The following is a 14,795-nucleotide window of genomic DNA, read 5'->3' as shown; positions in this document are numbered from 1 at the left end:
TATTATTATACGGTTCATTATTTCATTGTTAGGAGCAAATTATGTCTTAATTTATTATATGATACAATATTTATAACATAACAAGTACATTTTTTTACTGGTCGGTCTTCTTAAGGTATTCGATATTCCGAGGGAGCATTCCTTCACCACTGCGAACATAAATGAAGTTCGAGAAAGTTGGCAAACTTCATTACTAGTAATTGACTTTGATATTTTCTTATAGTGAATCTTAGATTATGTATGCTAGTTTTTCATATGATTGTAATGTAATCGACTTTAGATTTACAATTATATACTATTCATTTTTATTATCTGTATAATTGTATACTTTTTTATGTGGTACATATATATGTAGAAGGGAAGTCGGTTATATAACAAATTTCTAGATCAAGTGTGACTCATGTATAGGTCAAGTGCGGCTCATTTATATATCAAGTGCGGCTCATTTTTATATCTAAACTGCGGACTCATTTCTAAAATTGGCAGCACCACATTTGTCAAGTACGGACTCATTTCCAAAATTAGTAGCACCAATTTGTCAAGTGCGGGCTTATTTTCAAAATTGGGAGCACCAAATTTGTCAAATACGGGCTCATTTTCCAAAATTGGGAGCTACCAATTCGTCAAGTGCAGTCTCATTTTCTAAATTGACAGCACTTGAAACATCAAGTGCGGGCACGCCATGTGTGCACATGTTAAAACCCGCACTTGAGGCCTTAAAATGAGCCCGCAGTTGAGCTTTTTTGTACTATTGTATACTCTTTATTAATCACATAATTTATTTTTTACTTACAAATACTTTATTATGCCACATTTTCATATTGTTATATATAAATATTTTTATTTAATGTATTTAAAAAATCAATCAAACAAATATATATACTCCGTAATAAAAATTAATTTTTTAAATATTTTGATGTCCACCTTTTTTCTATTAAAAAACTTTGCGAATAATTTTTTATACATAACATAGTTTTTCCTTTTTATATATCTTTACACGCATAGTATACTTATAAGACTAATAAAGAAGAAAAAACATTAGGATACATGATATTAGTCCAAAAATGATAATAATAGGATACATAAAATGGAATTAATGCCAAGTGTTGAGGTAAAGGGTATCCCATTTTTTTTTTTTTTGACATAAGCTTAAACAAGCAATTAAGGTAAATTACAAAACGACAAACATAAAGTAGAAGCTGCCTTTGCAAGCTTGTGCGCTTGATGAACTCGCTGCCTATCAACCTTGTTAATACAGCACCATAGAAAGGTCTTTCCAATTCTTTGGATTTCCGCAAGTGTCCAGATGAGGTTAATATCCGCAATCTCCATCGATCTCAGTAAATCGACCAAACGTAGAGAATCAGTAAAAATTGTGACCCTATTAAACCCGGCTTGAGACGCCCACCGCAGACTTAATAAACAAGCTAAAACCTCAGAGTGGAGAGCAGAACTTGTCAAACCTGGCTGCGCACCCCCTAAAATTCGATCACTTGGAACCTGTTGCCTATCCAAATACCAGCCCATACCAGCAATCTTAGAGCTTTTAAACCAAGACCCATCAGACACAATTATAGTAGTGGGATTCCCATCTTCACTCCCTGATAAGATAATCCTAGAAAAGCCCGGAGGAAAGATCGGATCCACTTCAGGAGGATGGAAAAACCTTAAATAAGGCGACGGATGCTGGTGCAATATTGAAATTTGATCCAAACCTGACTTGATACAATTATGCATTGCCGAAGAAGAAGTAGATTGACCTCTAAAAACACGATTATTCCTAACCCACCATAAACTCCAAAGAGTACTCATAAAGTACAAACACCTTGGACTATTCTTACCATCCTGACTTTGAAATCGTCGGATATAAAACAGAAACCATTCTTGGAAAGACATGGCTTCATTGAAATTTGAATGGATAGCGAGTGAACCACTCCTCCAAACATCCTGAGCAAACTTGCAAAACCGAAAAAGATGCTGAAGATCCTCATCTCCTGCATTACACGCGTCACACACCATTGACAGCTGAACACCCCTCCTCCCTAAATTAGCCTTAGTAGCAATCCCATTATGAAGGAGCTTCCAAAAGAACATTTTCCACTTAGGAAGAATCTTCATTGACCATAAGGATTTATAGAAAACGGACTCTGAATTCAACCCATAGTCACTAGAATCTCCTAAAACTAACATGGCATACGCAGACTTAACAGAAAGCTTACCTGATATATGGTATTTCCAATAAAGGAAATCCTCAGCATTAGAAGAAGGAAGTTCCATACTCAAAATTCTCCGAGCATCCAAGAATTCAAACCTAGAATTGATCTCTGCTAAATTCCAGCCTTCCCCAGAAGGAAGCAAGAAATGGTGTACTTTCCAATCCTTAGCTTGCCTAAGAGTGACATTAGAACTGAAAACTGGAGTACCTCCATTCACCCACTTATCCCTCCCTGCAACAATTGACTTTCCGTTCCCCACTTTCCAATTACACCCTTCAAGAACCAGGTTGGAAGCTCTACCTAACCCTCTCATACCCCAAGAAAGACGCCTGCCAATAAGAGAAGCTTTAATCCCGGTCCTTAGAGGTTTCAAAAATTTCCTATCCACCACTCCAGCTAACAACGAGAGAGGGTTATTATTAAGTCTCCAGACCTGCCTCATAAGTAAAGCTTTATTCAAGCAAGAAGCATTCCGGATTCCCAAACCACCAAGACCTCGAGGAATCTGCAAAGTTCTCCTATTAACCCAATGAAAACCTGAACCTGCTCTCCCAGCCCAGAAGAATCTAGTAATAATAGAATCTAACTTTGACGATATAGACAATGGAACCTCCATGCAGCTGAAGACGTGAGAAGCCATAGCAAGAAGAACAGAGTTAATCAAAACTAATTTCTGAGATTGAGAAAGGTTGCAAGAGTTCCAAGCTGAGATCTTAACAGCAACCTTATCCACAATAAAATGAAAATTGGAATGTTTCTTTCCCACCAAGTCAATTGGAACTCCCAAATGAGTTCCTATATTCTGAACCAATTCCATCTTTAAAATACCTTTGAAACGAAGCCGACTTTCCTCAGGAGAATTCGGACTTACTTTAAAAAGGGATTTCTGCAAGTTAAGTTGTTGACCTGAGATTCCACAAAACCTTTGAAGAATGTTCGAGACTGCACAACAACTTTCATTTGTAGCATTGAAGAAAAGAAGAGCGTCATCCGCAAAGAAAAGATGAGTCATTTGCGGGCTTCCTCTAGTCAATTTAATCCCCGTAAACTGCTTAAGATCATTTCCTAACTGCAACATTCTAGATAAAATATCCATGCAGAAAAGAAACAAAAAAGGAGATAATGGATCACCTTGTCGAATTCCGCAACGAGGCCTAAAATTTTCCGATGTGTGGCCATTAATTAGCACTTTAAATGGAAACTGCAGATATGGCCAAACTGGTCGGACACATTAAATGGGTCGTGACTCGTGTGTGTGCCTTTTTTGTGGAAGATTATATTGATAGGAGCTCTACACAAACGGCATTTCTTTGACCAATTGCAGGTACGAAAATGATAAAGGTCACAATAGGCGACTTATAAGCCGTGTTACAATGGTGACATGACACGTTTATGTATCATGAACTTAATTGGAAATTAAAATATTTAGCTTATATAATCAATTATACATGTTACATAAAACGTACGAAAATCTTAATATTATAATTTACAAATTGAATAATGTAATTATTTATTTCAAAAAATATTTATAATTTGTATAGAAAATTAGAAAAAAAAATTACTTTTACATTATTTATATGATATAGAAAATTAAAATAAAAAATATATTTACTAATTTATACTTAGAAACTAGAAAATACAACACATTAAAAAATAAAAGACTAGGAAAAGTATTTCGTCTTTAATGGTTTTGGTCTTTCACGTTTACCTTCCGGCCCCCAACCCAATCTAACCCAAAAAAAAAAAAATATTGTCCATTACAATATCAAGCATTTGCCGAAGATTTAAGATTAAGATTAAAATAATGATAGCAATGTCCACTGCAAGAATCAAGATCAAGTCTAGCTTTGTCGGAGATTTAAGATTCTTGATGCAGATAATTTTGAAAAATAAAATAAAATAAAATGTCAAATTATGAATTTAAAGTAACATTTTAAAGTAATGTATAATTATTAAAATAATATTTTAATGTAATGTATAATTATGAATTTTTATTTACATAAAATATATTATTAGATTATAAAATAGTGTATTTTTTAAATTATATTGGTGTATTTTTTTAATTACACAAAAATATATTATTAGATTATAATTTTTACTTTTTGATGTACATAATAAAAGGAAATATATATTTACTATAAATATAACAAATATTTGTTTTCTTTTTTATATTGACTACCTTATTTACACATTTTTATAGTAAAAATATTAAATTGATAGTAAAAAAAATTGTTGACTTATAGCTTACGTGGTGCCTATATGTTACCAATGAAACTCTGACACATAAGATTGCAACAACTAACTGTTGTCGCAACTTGCGACCTTTATCATCACCCTTGCAGGTATGACCGTGCATAAGTACTCAGTGCCTGAACTAGCACGAGGCATGCACATCTAGCACGTGGGCCTACACGGCCCGTCGATTCAAAGTATATTTATATTTAGATCGCTAATAATGTGAGTGCGTCGAGGCGGATATCGGGCATGCAACAACAAACACATATCAACTAAAAGACAAATAGCTAAAAGACAAAAAAGGAAGTACCATTCATGTAAAAAAAGTACCATTCTAATACCATTCTGTAAAAAAAAGTACCATTTGTGTTTAGAAAAGTACCATTTAATTTTTTTTTTGTCCTTTTTCCTATTTTGTCTTATGTTCTGATATGTATTTGGACACACATATCAGATATGTGTTTTTACTTCCTCCTAATAATGTTCTGTTTCATCTTTTATAATATAATAAAGGTAAAAAGAAAGGAATGTACAATATGATATATAATATTAGTCCAAAATCATAATGGAATAAGATCTAAAATGAGAGGCTAAGTGTAGAGATAAAGGATATATTTCATCTTTGCATCCATCCCAATTGACATATTTGTAAACTTTATAGTGTAAGAATGCACACAATCTGTTGATACATGTCAAACTTCTTTTGTAGGATGCTTGAAAAAGGTGTTAAGTTTATAAGAAGTTATAATCTAAATATGATCCGGTAAATAAAAATGGCCACAAAATGGCAACATCTTAACTATCTTTTTCCAAGGTTCTTCATTCACTTTTTCGACATCCTAACTATTTATCTCAACCCTTTATTTTTTTGTTCCAACTATTGCATTATATATTCTGTTTTCAAGTTCTTCTATTTAACACCGAATTTCAAATTCTTCATTGCTTCCCTTAAGAAGTTTACAAACATTGATGTAACGTATCCGGGTTTCGATGTCTAATTTTGAGGGTAATGTAATCTTGCTCCATCTTGAATTATATTATATAAATTGCGTTTTTGGGTTATTGTTATAAAATATTCCGTACTTGTATTTAATTTAAATCGTCGGTTTATAGAAAATAACTAGTGTTTGGTCCGGGCGATGTCCCGGTTTATATTATAGTTTGCATTATGTAAAAAGTTGGTGTATATTATACGGTTGGATGTTATAAGTTGTATGTATTTATGTGAAATAAAGATCATATCTAGTGGTTGACTAAAATGGGAAGATATTAACTTTACGCGTGACAGGTCCCATGTAAGAATTTATTGTAAGAAATTTTTGATTTATGTTACATGTGATATATATTTTTGTTAGGAAGTAGACATGGCATGTTCTAGCTAGAGCTGTCAAAAACTGACCCGACTCGAGAAACCGACCTGAACCGACCTGTATTTTTAAGGACCCGGACCCGACCCGAGATCCGAAATTTTGTTAAAATAGAAAACCCGTAACCCGACCGTAGCCAACCCGTTAAAACCGACGACCGATTTCGACCCGTTAATGCATGACCCGAACCCGAACCTGATACCCGACCGAAATATAACCGATAACAAAACTGAGTCAGCTTACCCGACCGAAAAATGACCCGAACCCGATTCAACACCCGACCCGATGTCAACCCGAATCCAATTATAATTCCATGAAACCTGTTATTGACTCAATTCGTGACAATCTGTTACCTGAATTTACGCGACTTGTTGACAACCCGATTTGTCATTGACGTAACTAAATAATAATTTAAATCAAGTTAATATATTTTTTTATAATTACCTAATCTAGAACAAGTGAAAAACGCTAAACCAAATTTAACCAAATTTATAAAAGTTAATTATAAGGTTAAAACGTGACTAATCCTGATAGCTATCGTACCCGGTCTTAACCCGACCTGAATTATAACCGACCCGGTAATTATCCGATCCGAACTTGACCCGACTCGTTAAGACCCGAACCCATAATTGTACCCGGCTAGAAAAAGACCCGACCCGAACCCGACCTTAACCGAAATGTAAGAATAACCCGACATGACCCGACAAATTTTCAACCTGACCGAACCCGACCTGAACCCGACCTGCACCCGGTGATAAAATGACCCGACACGACCCGACCAGTTCATGACCCGAGACCCGAGATGACCAGATCCGGACCCGACTCGAGTAACCGTTTTAACAGCTCTGGTTCTAGCTAGTGATTAAAGAGTTTTACATGGCACACACACGTTATTAGAGACGCTATTTAATATATTAGTATGGATAGATTATTATGTTCAGATAGAAATTAATTGTCAAAGTTCTAGCTCGTAAAAAAAAAGAAAAAAAGAATTTATAAAAATAAAGATATAAATATAAAATGCATGAAGTTACAATGATACCATAGCAAAATGGTACACTTTTCCTTAATGCGTATATCATTTTATTGGCTGTGGTGTAACTATATGTATACAATAATGTTATAGCATACAAATTGAGTACTGGGTTTGATTCTTCTATTATGTAATTTGGTCTCCAACGTGTATAGATGTCAAATTTGGTTGTGGCTTGGTTGGCATCTTGTTTTTTTAGCATTTTATATGCTAATGGTATGTATGTTTTTACAACCTACATCATCATTAACCAACTATTCAACAATATTATCTCTAATTTATTGCTAATATTGCTATTTATATTGTGCTAAAAGTCATGGATTCCAACCAAACCAGAACCAAATTTGACATCTTTACACGTTGGAGTTCAAATTATTTGATAGGACCGAATCAAACCAAATATTTAAGTTCGATGTTGTAACATTGTTAGCTGCATGTAGATGCACCAAAGTCAAAAACATGGAACGCGTTAGAAAAAACTATTTTATATGTAACCAATCATGTGTTTTCCCTTCAATTAGTTAGGACACAATTCACACATATATAATTATGATTATGGAAAAGATAGAAAAAATGAGGAATAACTTTTTTTTGTTTTTGTCCAAAGTATTATCAATTACGGAGGACATAAGGTGCAGTTTCTGTAATTATATTGTGCCTGTTTATATACTCATTTTCTCATTTTTTTTTTCAAGGTTTGAATCAAGATTGCGAGTACAATATTGGCAAAATCAAATAAACTAGCTCTATATATTACGGCATGAATTAGTTTATTAATATGACATTTGATTAATTGACATATGCTTGTTGAATTTATTAATATGACATTTGATTAATTGACATATGGTTGTAGAAATAAGAAATGTTACCATAACATGGATTGTGCATCAAAGAAAAAGAAACGAACGCAAAGTTTCAAATACGGGCCTGAGTAACTGCCTTGAATGAATTATGTAGAGGCAAATGGTTAATTTATTTCTTTTAGAAAGTTTGCACAATATAAACCATTTTTTATATTTTAATCGATCCTTAGAATTTTTAAACATGTGAAATATCTTACACAAGTCTTTGATCAGACTTTAAAAATCTTAGGTGCATATAGGTACACCATACACATAAGGATATTTTTATGTCCATTGATAGACACTATTAATTTTCTTTTTACATGATATGCACATGTATAGAAAAAGTGCACTTTAGATGTGCTTTTCAGTCTTAATCATGTCAACACCTCAATTATAAAGTCCACTGTTATTCGGATGGAACACTACAAGAGGGGGGTGAATTGTAATGTGGATCTTGCTACTCAATTTTGCGGAATTATATAGGAACTTAAAGCAAGTAGAGAGACAATGCAAGAGAAATTTACGAGGAAACTTTCTAGGCCCAACTAGAAAGAAAACCTCGACCCACTAGGGATTTCAACTCAAACTCTTTTCACTATAGGGAAACAACTCAGTTACAAACCTATAAGGAACTCGAGCATTACTTGAGTTCCTCTACGAACTCAAGTTCCCAATAGTTGTTCCTCAAACAACTACGCTCTCACTAACTTCCCTATAAGTCTCTCTTGACTCTTTTGCTTCACTTAAAGCCTCCATATTTCTCTCTTATAGACTTCACTCAAATCCTACCCAAATACAACAGGAACTCACTCAAATTCCTACCCCATACACATCATAAACTCACTCAAGTTCCTGCCCAAATTTTGATACAAGAATTCACTCAAACCCTTGACCAATGCCCTTTACAAGAGCTCACTCAACCCTTGACCAACTCTCAATATATATATGATTGATAATTGATTAGTATCCCTCTAGTATGTATCACGTGAAAGAACAATGAGGAACAAGGAACTCATAGGAACTTGAAACTAATAGACTGACTCAAGAACGTGGAAAACAAAACATGTTTCTTTTAAAATATTTTTCCTCTTAAACCAGACATACTGGAAAGACTGCTAGAGTCAGACACTTTAGAATGAATGATGATGCATCTTTTTATAGCACTCAAGAATGCCTTGGCCACTACTCCATGATTCTTTACTTGGGAAACAAGCACAACCACTAACCCACTAACTGTTGAACGTGATATATGAACGTGGAGTATAATGTGATTATCTTGGGGAACAAGCCAACACTAGAGGACACTAGAGGAAAAATTGCCATGTGCTTCCCTTCAAGTGCGGCTCATTTGATAAATTAGCAGCACTTGAGAGCGCACACACACACACAAAAAAATTATTTTCACAAGTGCGGGCTCATTTTCGAAAATTGGCAGTACTTGAGTTCAAGTGCGGGCTATTTTACGAAAGACCCGCACAAAATATATCAAAAAACTTTCATTTCCCCTTCTCTCTCCTTCCTCTCCTCTGGTTCAACCTAACTCCATTTTCCCAGTTCTCTCTCTTCCCCTCTCTGGTTTCTCTCCTTCACCTCTCTGGTTCTTCTTTGGGCGCAAAATTCGGACACGAAGGCGCCGCCGCCGCCACAATCGTCGTCCTCTTCGTCGGCGGCACCTGCGCCAATGCAAATGGCGGCGTCTACGACGATGCCACCGCCCTCATCGTTAGGGAAACCAGTTACTGACTGGAAATCGAAGAGGACTACGCTTATGCAGATTCAAAATGAGACCATTTCTGCTGCTAAGGCTGTTCGTGCTAATATTTTGCCTCAAAAGCAGAAGAAAAGGGTAATTTCGTTGTTAACTCATTTTTGCTGATTTTATTTTTTTGAATTTTGCTTAAAATTTCCGTTGTAGTTTGATTTTTTGATTAATTTGAGCTCTGTGGTTTGTCTTATTGGTTGCATTTTGTAAGAATGTGATTGTTTAAGTGAGATGCTGAATTTTATGGGTTTTCTTTATGGGGTGGTGGAAGATCAATCTTGGTTCTGCGTTTTTTTTGGTTATTGAATAAAATTGTTTCGCTGGAATGGAGTGACATTTTATTATTGGGAGGTGGCGAAGCAAAGTTGTTGGGACAGTAGTTGGTAAGAAGTTACCTATGAATGTTTTGAATACTTGTTGATCGATTTATAATAATGTCTCATAGAATTAAGTGTAAGTGGATAAACTGGAGAGCTTTATTGTGTGATCGTGGCGTTTTTTTCTATAGGAAGACAAGTAAACCAACACTGTTATATGGGTTAGGATGATGGGCATTAAAGAAAGAGCATATTAAGAAGATGAATGTAGCTAAGATGTGTTCTGATGAGATGGATGTGTGGAAGCACGGATAGAATTAGGAATGTATGTATTCATAGGAAGTTGGAGTTCGGGTACAAATTGGGAGAATCGGCTACATTTGTTTGGGCATGTGAGACGTCAATCATAGGATGCACCGGTAAAGAAGGTTGGGATGTTGCAGATGTGAAAAGAAGCCGAGGAGGCCAAATAGGACTTGAAGAAAGTGAGATTGACGTTATTAGCTGATCCCATCCTATTAGCTTATATACCTGATAAAAGAAAATATTGTTTAGGACATGGTTACATCTTCATGAATTTAGTCTCTGTTTCATTAATAACTTTGGTTCTCATTTCTCAAATCTCTTGCGATTTTAGGCGGCAAGGCAGCGGATATTGAAAGAGCTAGTACAGCCCTTGCTTCCCTGTTTTGTTATAATTGTACATAGGATTATACTCCGTATAACTTTCAAATATAGTAGTAAAATTAGGTAAGATAAAATAGAATAGGAAGCCTGTATAAGTTGTAGATGCAAGAGTATTTCAAATTCAATGACAGCAGTAGCATGTCTGTACACCAAGAACGCACAAACTGAAAACTCGATAAACTGGCATCTCTTCTACCTTTTTAAAGCTAATTCTGTAAGCATTTAAAACTTTGTTCAGTATCTCTGTTCAGTCTTCACACAGCACCACAAACTAAGGCTGTCCTGATCCCAAGATTTACTTCTTCAATATTCAGTTTGAGTCTAGTCCTACTAGTTTGCCAAACTAATAAACCATTACAATCTATCTAAGAATACTATGGAATAATAGGTTTAGATTAAAATATGTTCAGCTGGAATGATGTAGGATTTTGGCCGTTAGAATTGCATTGTGAGCAGAACATCAATATCAACAGCTGAATTGCATTGTGAGCAGAACATTGATAACTAAAAGAGGCTTACAATAGTTTGATTAATATGTGCCAGATGTTATAACTATTCCTCTTCTATTTCTAGATTTTGTATTTTGTTTGTTTTTGTCTTATGTTTCATTCCTGTGTACATATGTAGTGGAAATATTCGTAGATATTAAAGCATCAAATGATTATCTACTTTTCAAGCATGAAGAAGTTCGTATAACCATAATGATAATGCAAATAGATTACGTCAACTCAAGGCTCATAGCAATGAGCAAGTAAATTGAGGCTAGAGTAAGGTGGTGTGAAGAGGAAAGACAAGAATATCAAAGTTAGTGTTGGACTGTGGATGCTATTTACTGCTTTGCTTACTGCTCATGTTGTTTACTACTGCTGCATACTGCTCTGCACTCTAATCTGAACTTCTGTTTCTGTTGTGCATCACTTATGTGTCACCAATATAGGTACTAAGTCTCATGCTGGTCTACAGAGCTGATGCAGTGTTGCAGCGGCTAGTGTGCATGAACCATTGTAACATACCTATTAATAAAATTCTATGTGTAAATTGTTCTTAAATAGTCTGCATATATAGAACTTAAACCTTTGATCAACTCCGAAGTGTTAAAAGCTGCGTTTTAACTCGATCAATAACTAGTGTTTTTATATTATAATTATTTCATGATTGGAGGAATTCTAGAAACATGAACTTGCTAGATAGGAATTTCTTTCATATGATCAAACAAGCCTCAAAAGTGCATACTTTGGCCAAAATAGGTGAGTATGAGTCTTAGAAAAATAAATCTAAGTATATTAAACATCTAACGGGTTTAAAATACTTATTTAAGTTCATTAATTGAAAGTTGTAACCGAAAAAAGTTATTTTAGTCAAAACGTGAAACACTACAGTTGTATAGAGGAAATCTCATTATTTTTGGGGTAATAAGGAAAACTTGTATTGCGAGTGTGAAACACTACAGTTGTAGAGAAGTCTATATTAGTTTGTCATGTATTTCTTCTGTTTTCAGAGTTCACATAGTGTAGATTGTTACTTAAATTTGTCAGTTTATAATAGTCTAAAGAATTAAAGGAATTAAGACTTGAAGTGTTCCGTTTATGATCTAGTGTTGGCTTTTTGATGCTTATTTGACCTTTTCTGCGTTTGGGAATGGATTGAGGCTAATGGTGGTAGTTCACTCCTTGAAGACTTGTACAAGGCCTTGGATAGAGTAAGTTTATTGCAATTGCCAATTATGTCAACATTGACCTTAAATTTTTAGGGGGTCTTTTGTAAAGACCTTGCAGATATTATAGTCATCAAAATAAGGTCACAATTCTTTTAATTTTTTTAGATAAGTCATTGAATCGGGTTTATTTGTTTGACTAAGGATCATATTTATTTAACTTAATGTAGGTGGTCAAACTCTCTGAATGTGAAATTTACAATTACAATGCTGACTCCGATGCAGACCCCTTTTTACAAAGAGGAGCAATGTGAGATTGCATCATTGTTTGTTTTATATAATTATATACTTGTATTTGGGTGCTCATTATCATAATGTTGCTTCTGTATTATTTCTTCCCTGCAGATGGTCATTCAATTTTTTCTCCAAAGTGCCACCCATTTGGAATCTTCGGCCATTAAGTGCCACCCATTTGCAATCTTCTGCTATGTATGGGTGGCAAGGTGGGATAGGAAATGAAGTACAATCTATCACCTTACCTAGGTGGGATAGGAAAGTGGCCACTGCAAGTTCTTGGGCTCAACTCTATGATGGCTGAAGGAGCTGGTGATTATTGCTGATAGTCCTGTTGCTTTATGTATGCATTCTGGTTTTGTCTAGAATAATATGTAGACATTCTATTGTCCATTCGATCATCTATCTGTTGTTGGCTTGATATCGAATAGCTATTCTTGCTGTCAACATTTGATATAAAATCTCCGCGATCCATTTCTACTATCTTGATATTATCCTCCATGTCCTGCATCATTATACAAATTCCAAATTATTCATCATTATTGTAAAAAATTTACCACATTATTTTAAAATGAGAGATAAGCTTATACATAATCAATTGACGTTGCAAGATGGATCAGGAAAACTAAATCCTGATTCATTCGTTGATCGAAATAATGAGATTGACTCTACTAATTGGTATAGCATTTGTTAGTTTTATCTTCATCATATATTTGTATCAAATAATTCTAAGAATTAAAGCACTTGAAAGACTTTAAAATACTCATAAGTTCATTAGTTGAAAGTTGGGACCGAAATTAGCCATTTTAGTCAAAACGTGACCGATAATGAACTAACGAAGCTTAAATGTGCATAAGTTCACCAAAATGGTGAGAATAAGTATTTGAAACATAAAACTAAGTGTATTAAACATGGAAAGACTTTAAAATACTCATTTAAGTTCATTAGATGAAAGTTGGGACCGAAATAAGCCATTTTAGTCAAAACGTGACCGATAATGAACTAACGAAGTTTAAATGTGCATAACTTCACCAAAATGGGTGAGAATGAGTCTTTAGAACGTAAAACTAAGTGTATTAAATATGGAAAGACTTTAAAATACTCATTTAAGTTCATTAGTTGAAAGTTGGGACCGAAATTAGCCATTTTAGTCAAAACGTGACCGATAATGAACTAACGAAGCTTAAATGTGCATAAATTCACCAAAATGGTGAGAATGAGTATTTGAATCATAAAACTAAGTGTATTAAACAAGGAAAGACTTTAAAATACTCATTTAAGTTCATTAGATGAAAGTTGGGACCGAAATTAACCAATTTTATTATTACCGTTCATTTTTTTTTTGTTATGAACAAATTAAGTCTTAATTTATTGTACGATTCAATATTTATAATATAACTAAAGTGTATATATATTTTTTGATGGTCCATCTTTTTAAGGTATACAATAATCCGAGGGAGCGGCCTTTCACCTTTGAGGAGATAGATGAAGTTCGAGAAATGTTGGCAAATTTCATTACCAGTGATTGTCTTTGATATTTTCTTGTACTGAATCTTAAATTACGGATGCTAGCTAGTTTTTCATATGATTGTAATGTAATCGACTTTTATATTTACAATTATATACCATTTAATTTAATTATCTATATAATTGGATACTATTTATATGACGTATGGAGGTTAATCAGTGGCGTGGTCCAATTGTAATATGTAGCAGGGAAATCGGTTATACAACAAATCTATCAAGTGCTGCTCATTTATAGGCCAAGTGCGGCTCATTTATATATCAAGTGCGGCTCATTTTTATGCTTGTGTTGCCCATTTTTATGTCAAGTGCGGGCTCATGTTTAAATTTGGCAGCACCAAATATGTCAAGTGCGGGCTCATTTTTAATATTGGCAGCAACAAATATGTCAAGTGCGGGCTCATATTTTAAAATTGGCAGCACAAAATATGTCAAGTGCGGGCTCATTTTCCAAATTGGCGGCACTTGAGAAACATCAAGTGCGGGCAGTCCATGTGCTGCACATGTAAAAGCCCGCACAAAACCCCTTAAAATGACCCCGCACTTGAGGTTTTTTCCTCTAGTGCAATACCAAGTAATGCATCCTAGTGTCTAGGCAGGATCCTAAAATCAATAACTAATATGTCAGTTATATTTAACGTGATTTATTAACTGATTAACTTAATAGGAACCTACTTAATTAATCTACTAATGAACGTAAATTAATATCACAAATTCTTACTTACAAAGGGTGTACAATAAATATTGTACATCTAAGTAAAAGATAACACAAAATGCTTAAAAGTTAAGCTTATATAGGTAAAAGTTATTAATTTTTTATTGATAAGTTTTTTCATTTTAGTAAAACTTATTTTTTCAAAA

At 34.2% G+C, this 14,795-nt stretch overlaps 1 protein-coding gene across 6 annotated transcripts; it reads left to right on the top strand.

Annotated features, from left to right (window-relative positions):
- The first annotated feature begins 5,440 nt into the window (after positions 1–5,440).
- LOC110776762 (uncharacterized) lies at positions 5,441–14,079 on the top strand. 6 transcript variants are annotated; one of them, XR_008924771.1, is made up of 5 exons: positions 5,441–5,457; positions 11,090–12,161; positions 12,347–12,426; positions 12,522–12,722; positions 13,850–14,079. XR_008924771.1 is itself a non-coding variant. In XM_021981326.2 (5 exons), exons 1-4 carry the CDS (start codon positions 9,378–9,380, stop codon positions 12,712–12,714), a joined length of 489 nt encoding a protein of 162 aa, XP_021837018.2. In that variant the 5' UTR covers positions 8,928–9,377; the 3' UTR covers positions 12,715–12,722; positions 13,850–14,079. The 6 variants fall into 6 exon arrangements, 3 of the variants coding, with proteins under 3 accessions (XP_021837018.2, XP_056689899.1, XP_021837019.2); XR_008924772.1 differs by lacking the exon at positions 5,441–5,457 and adding an exon at positions 8,730–9,542 and having other exon boundaries at positions 11,400–12,161; XR_002530245.2 differs by lacking the exon at positions 5,441–5,457 and adding an exon at positions 8,798–9,542 and having other exon boundaries at positions 12,058–12,161.
- Positions 14,080–14,795: the final 716 nt, after the last annotated feature.

The sequence above is a fragment of the Spinacia oleracea genome, chromosome 6, assembly GCF_020520425.1.
Source record: "Spinacia oleracea cultivar Varoflay chromosome 6, BTI_SOV_V1, whole genome shotgun sequence".
In the NCBI taxonomy this organism is placed as follows: Eukaryota; Viridiplantae; Streptophyta; class Magnoliopsida; order Caryophyllales; family Amaranthaceae; genus Spinacia; species Spinacia oleracea.
The sequence above is the reverse complement of the archived record's forward strand: the minus strand, read 5'-3'. Positions and strand labels throughout refer to the sequence as shown.

Excerpts from the sequence above, each read along its gene's own strand:
- LOC110776762 (XM_021981326.2), top strand. The coding sequence starts at position 9,378 with ATGCAAATGGCGGCGTCTACGACGATGCCACCGCCCTCATCGTTAGGG. Across the intron at positions 9,543-12,110 it reads CTCAAAAGCAGAAGAAAAGG|GCTAATGGTGGTAGTTCACT; the intron begins GTAATTTCGTTG and ends GAATGGATTGAG. Across the intron at positions 12,162-12,346 it reads TGTACAAGGCCTTGGATAGA|GTGGTCAAACTCTCTGAATG; the intron begins GTAAGTTTATTG and ends AACTTAATGTAG.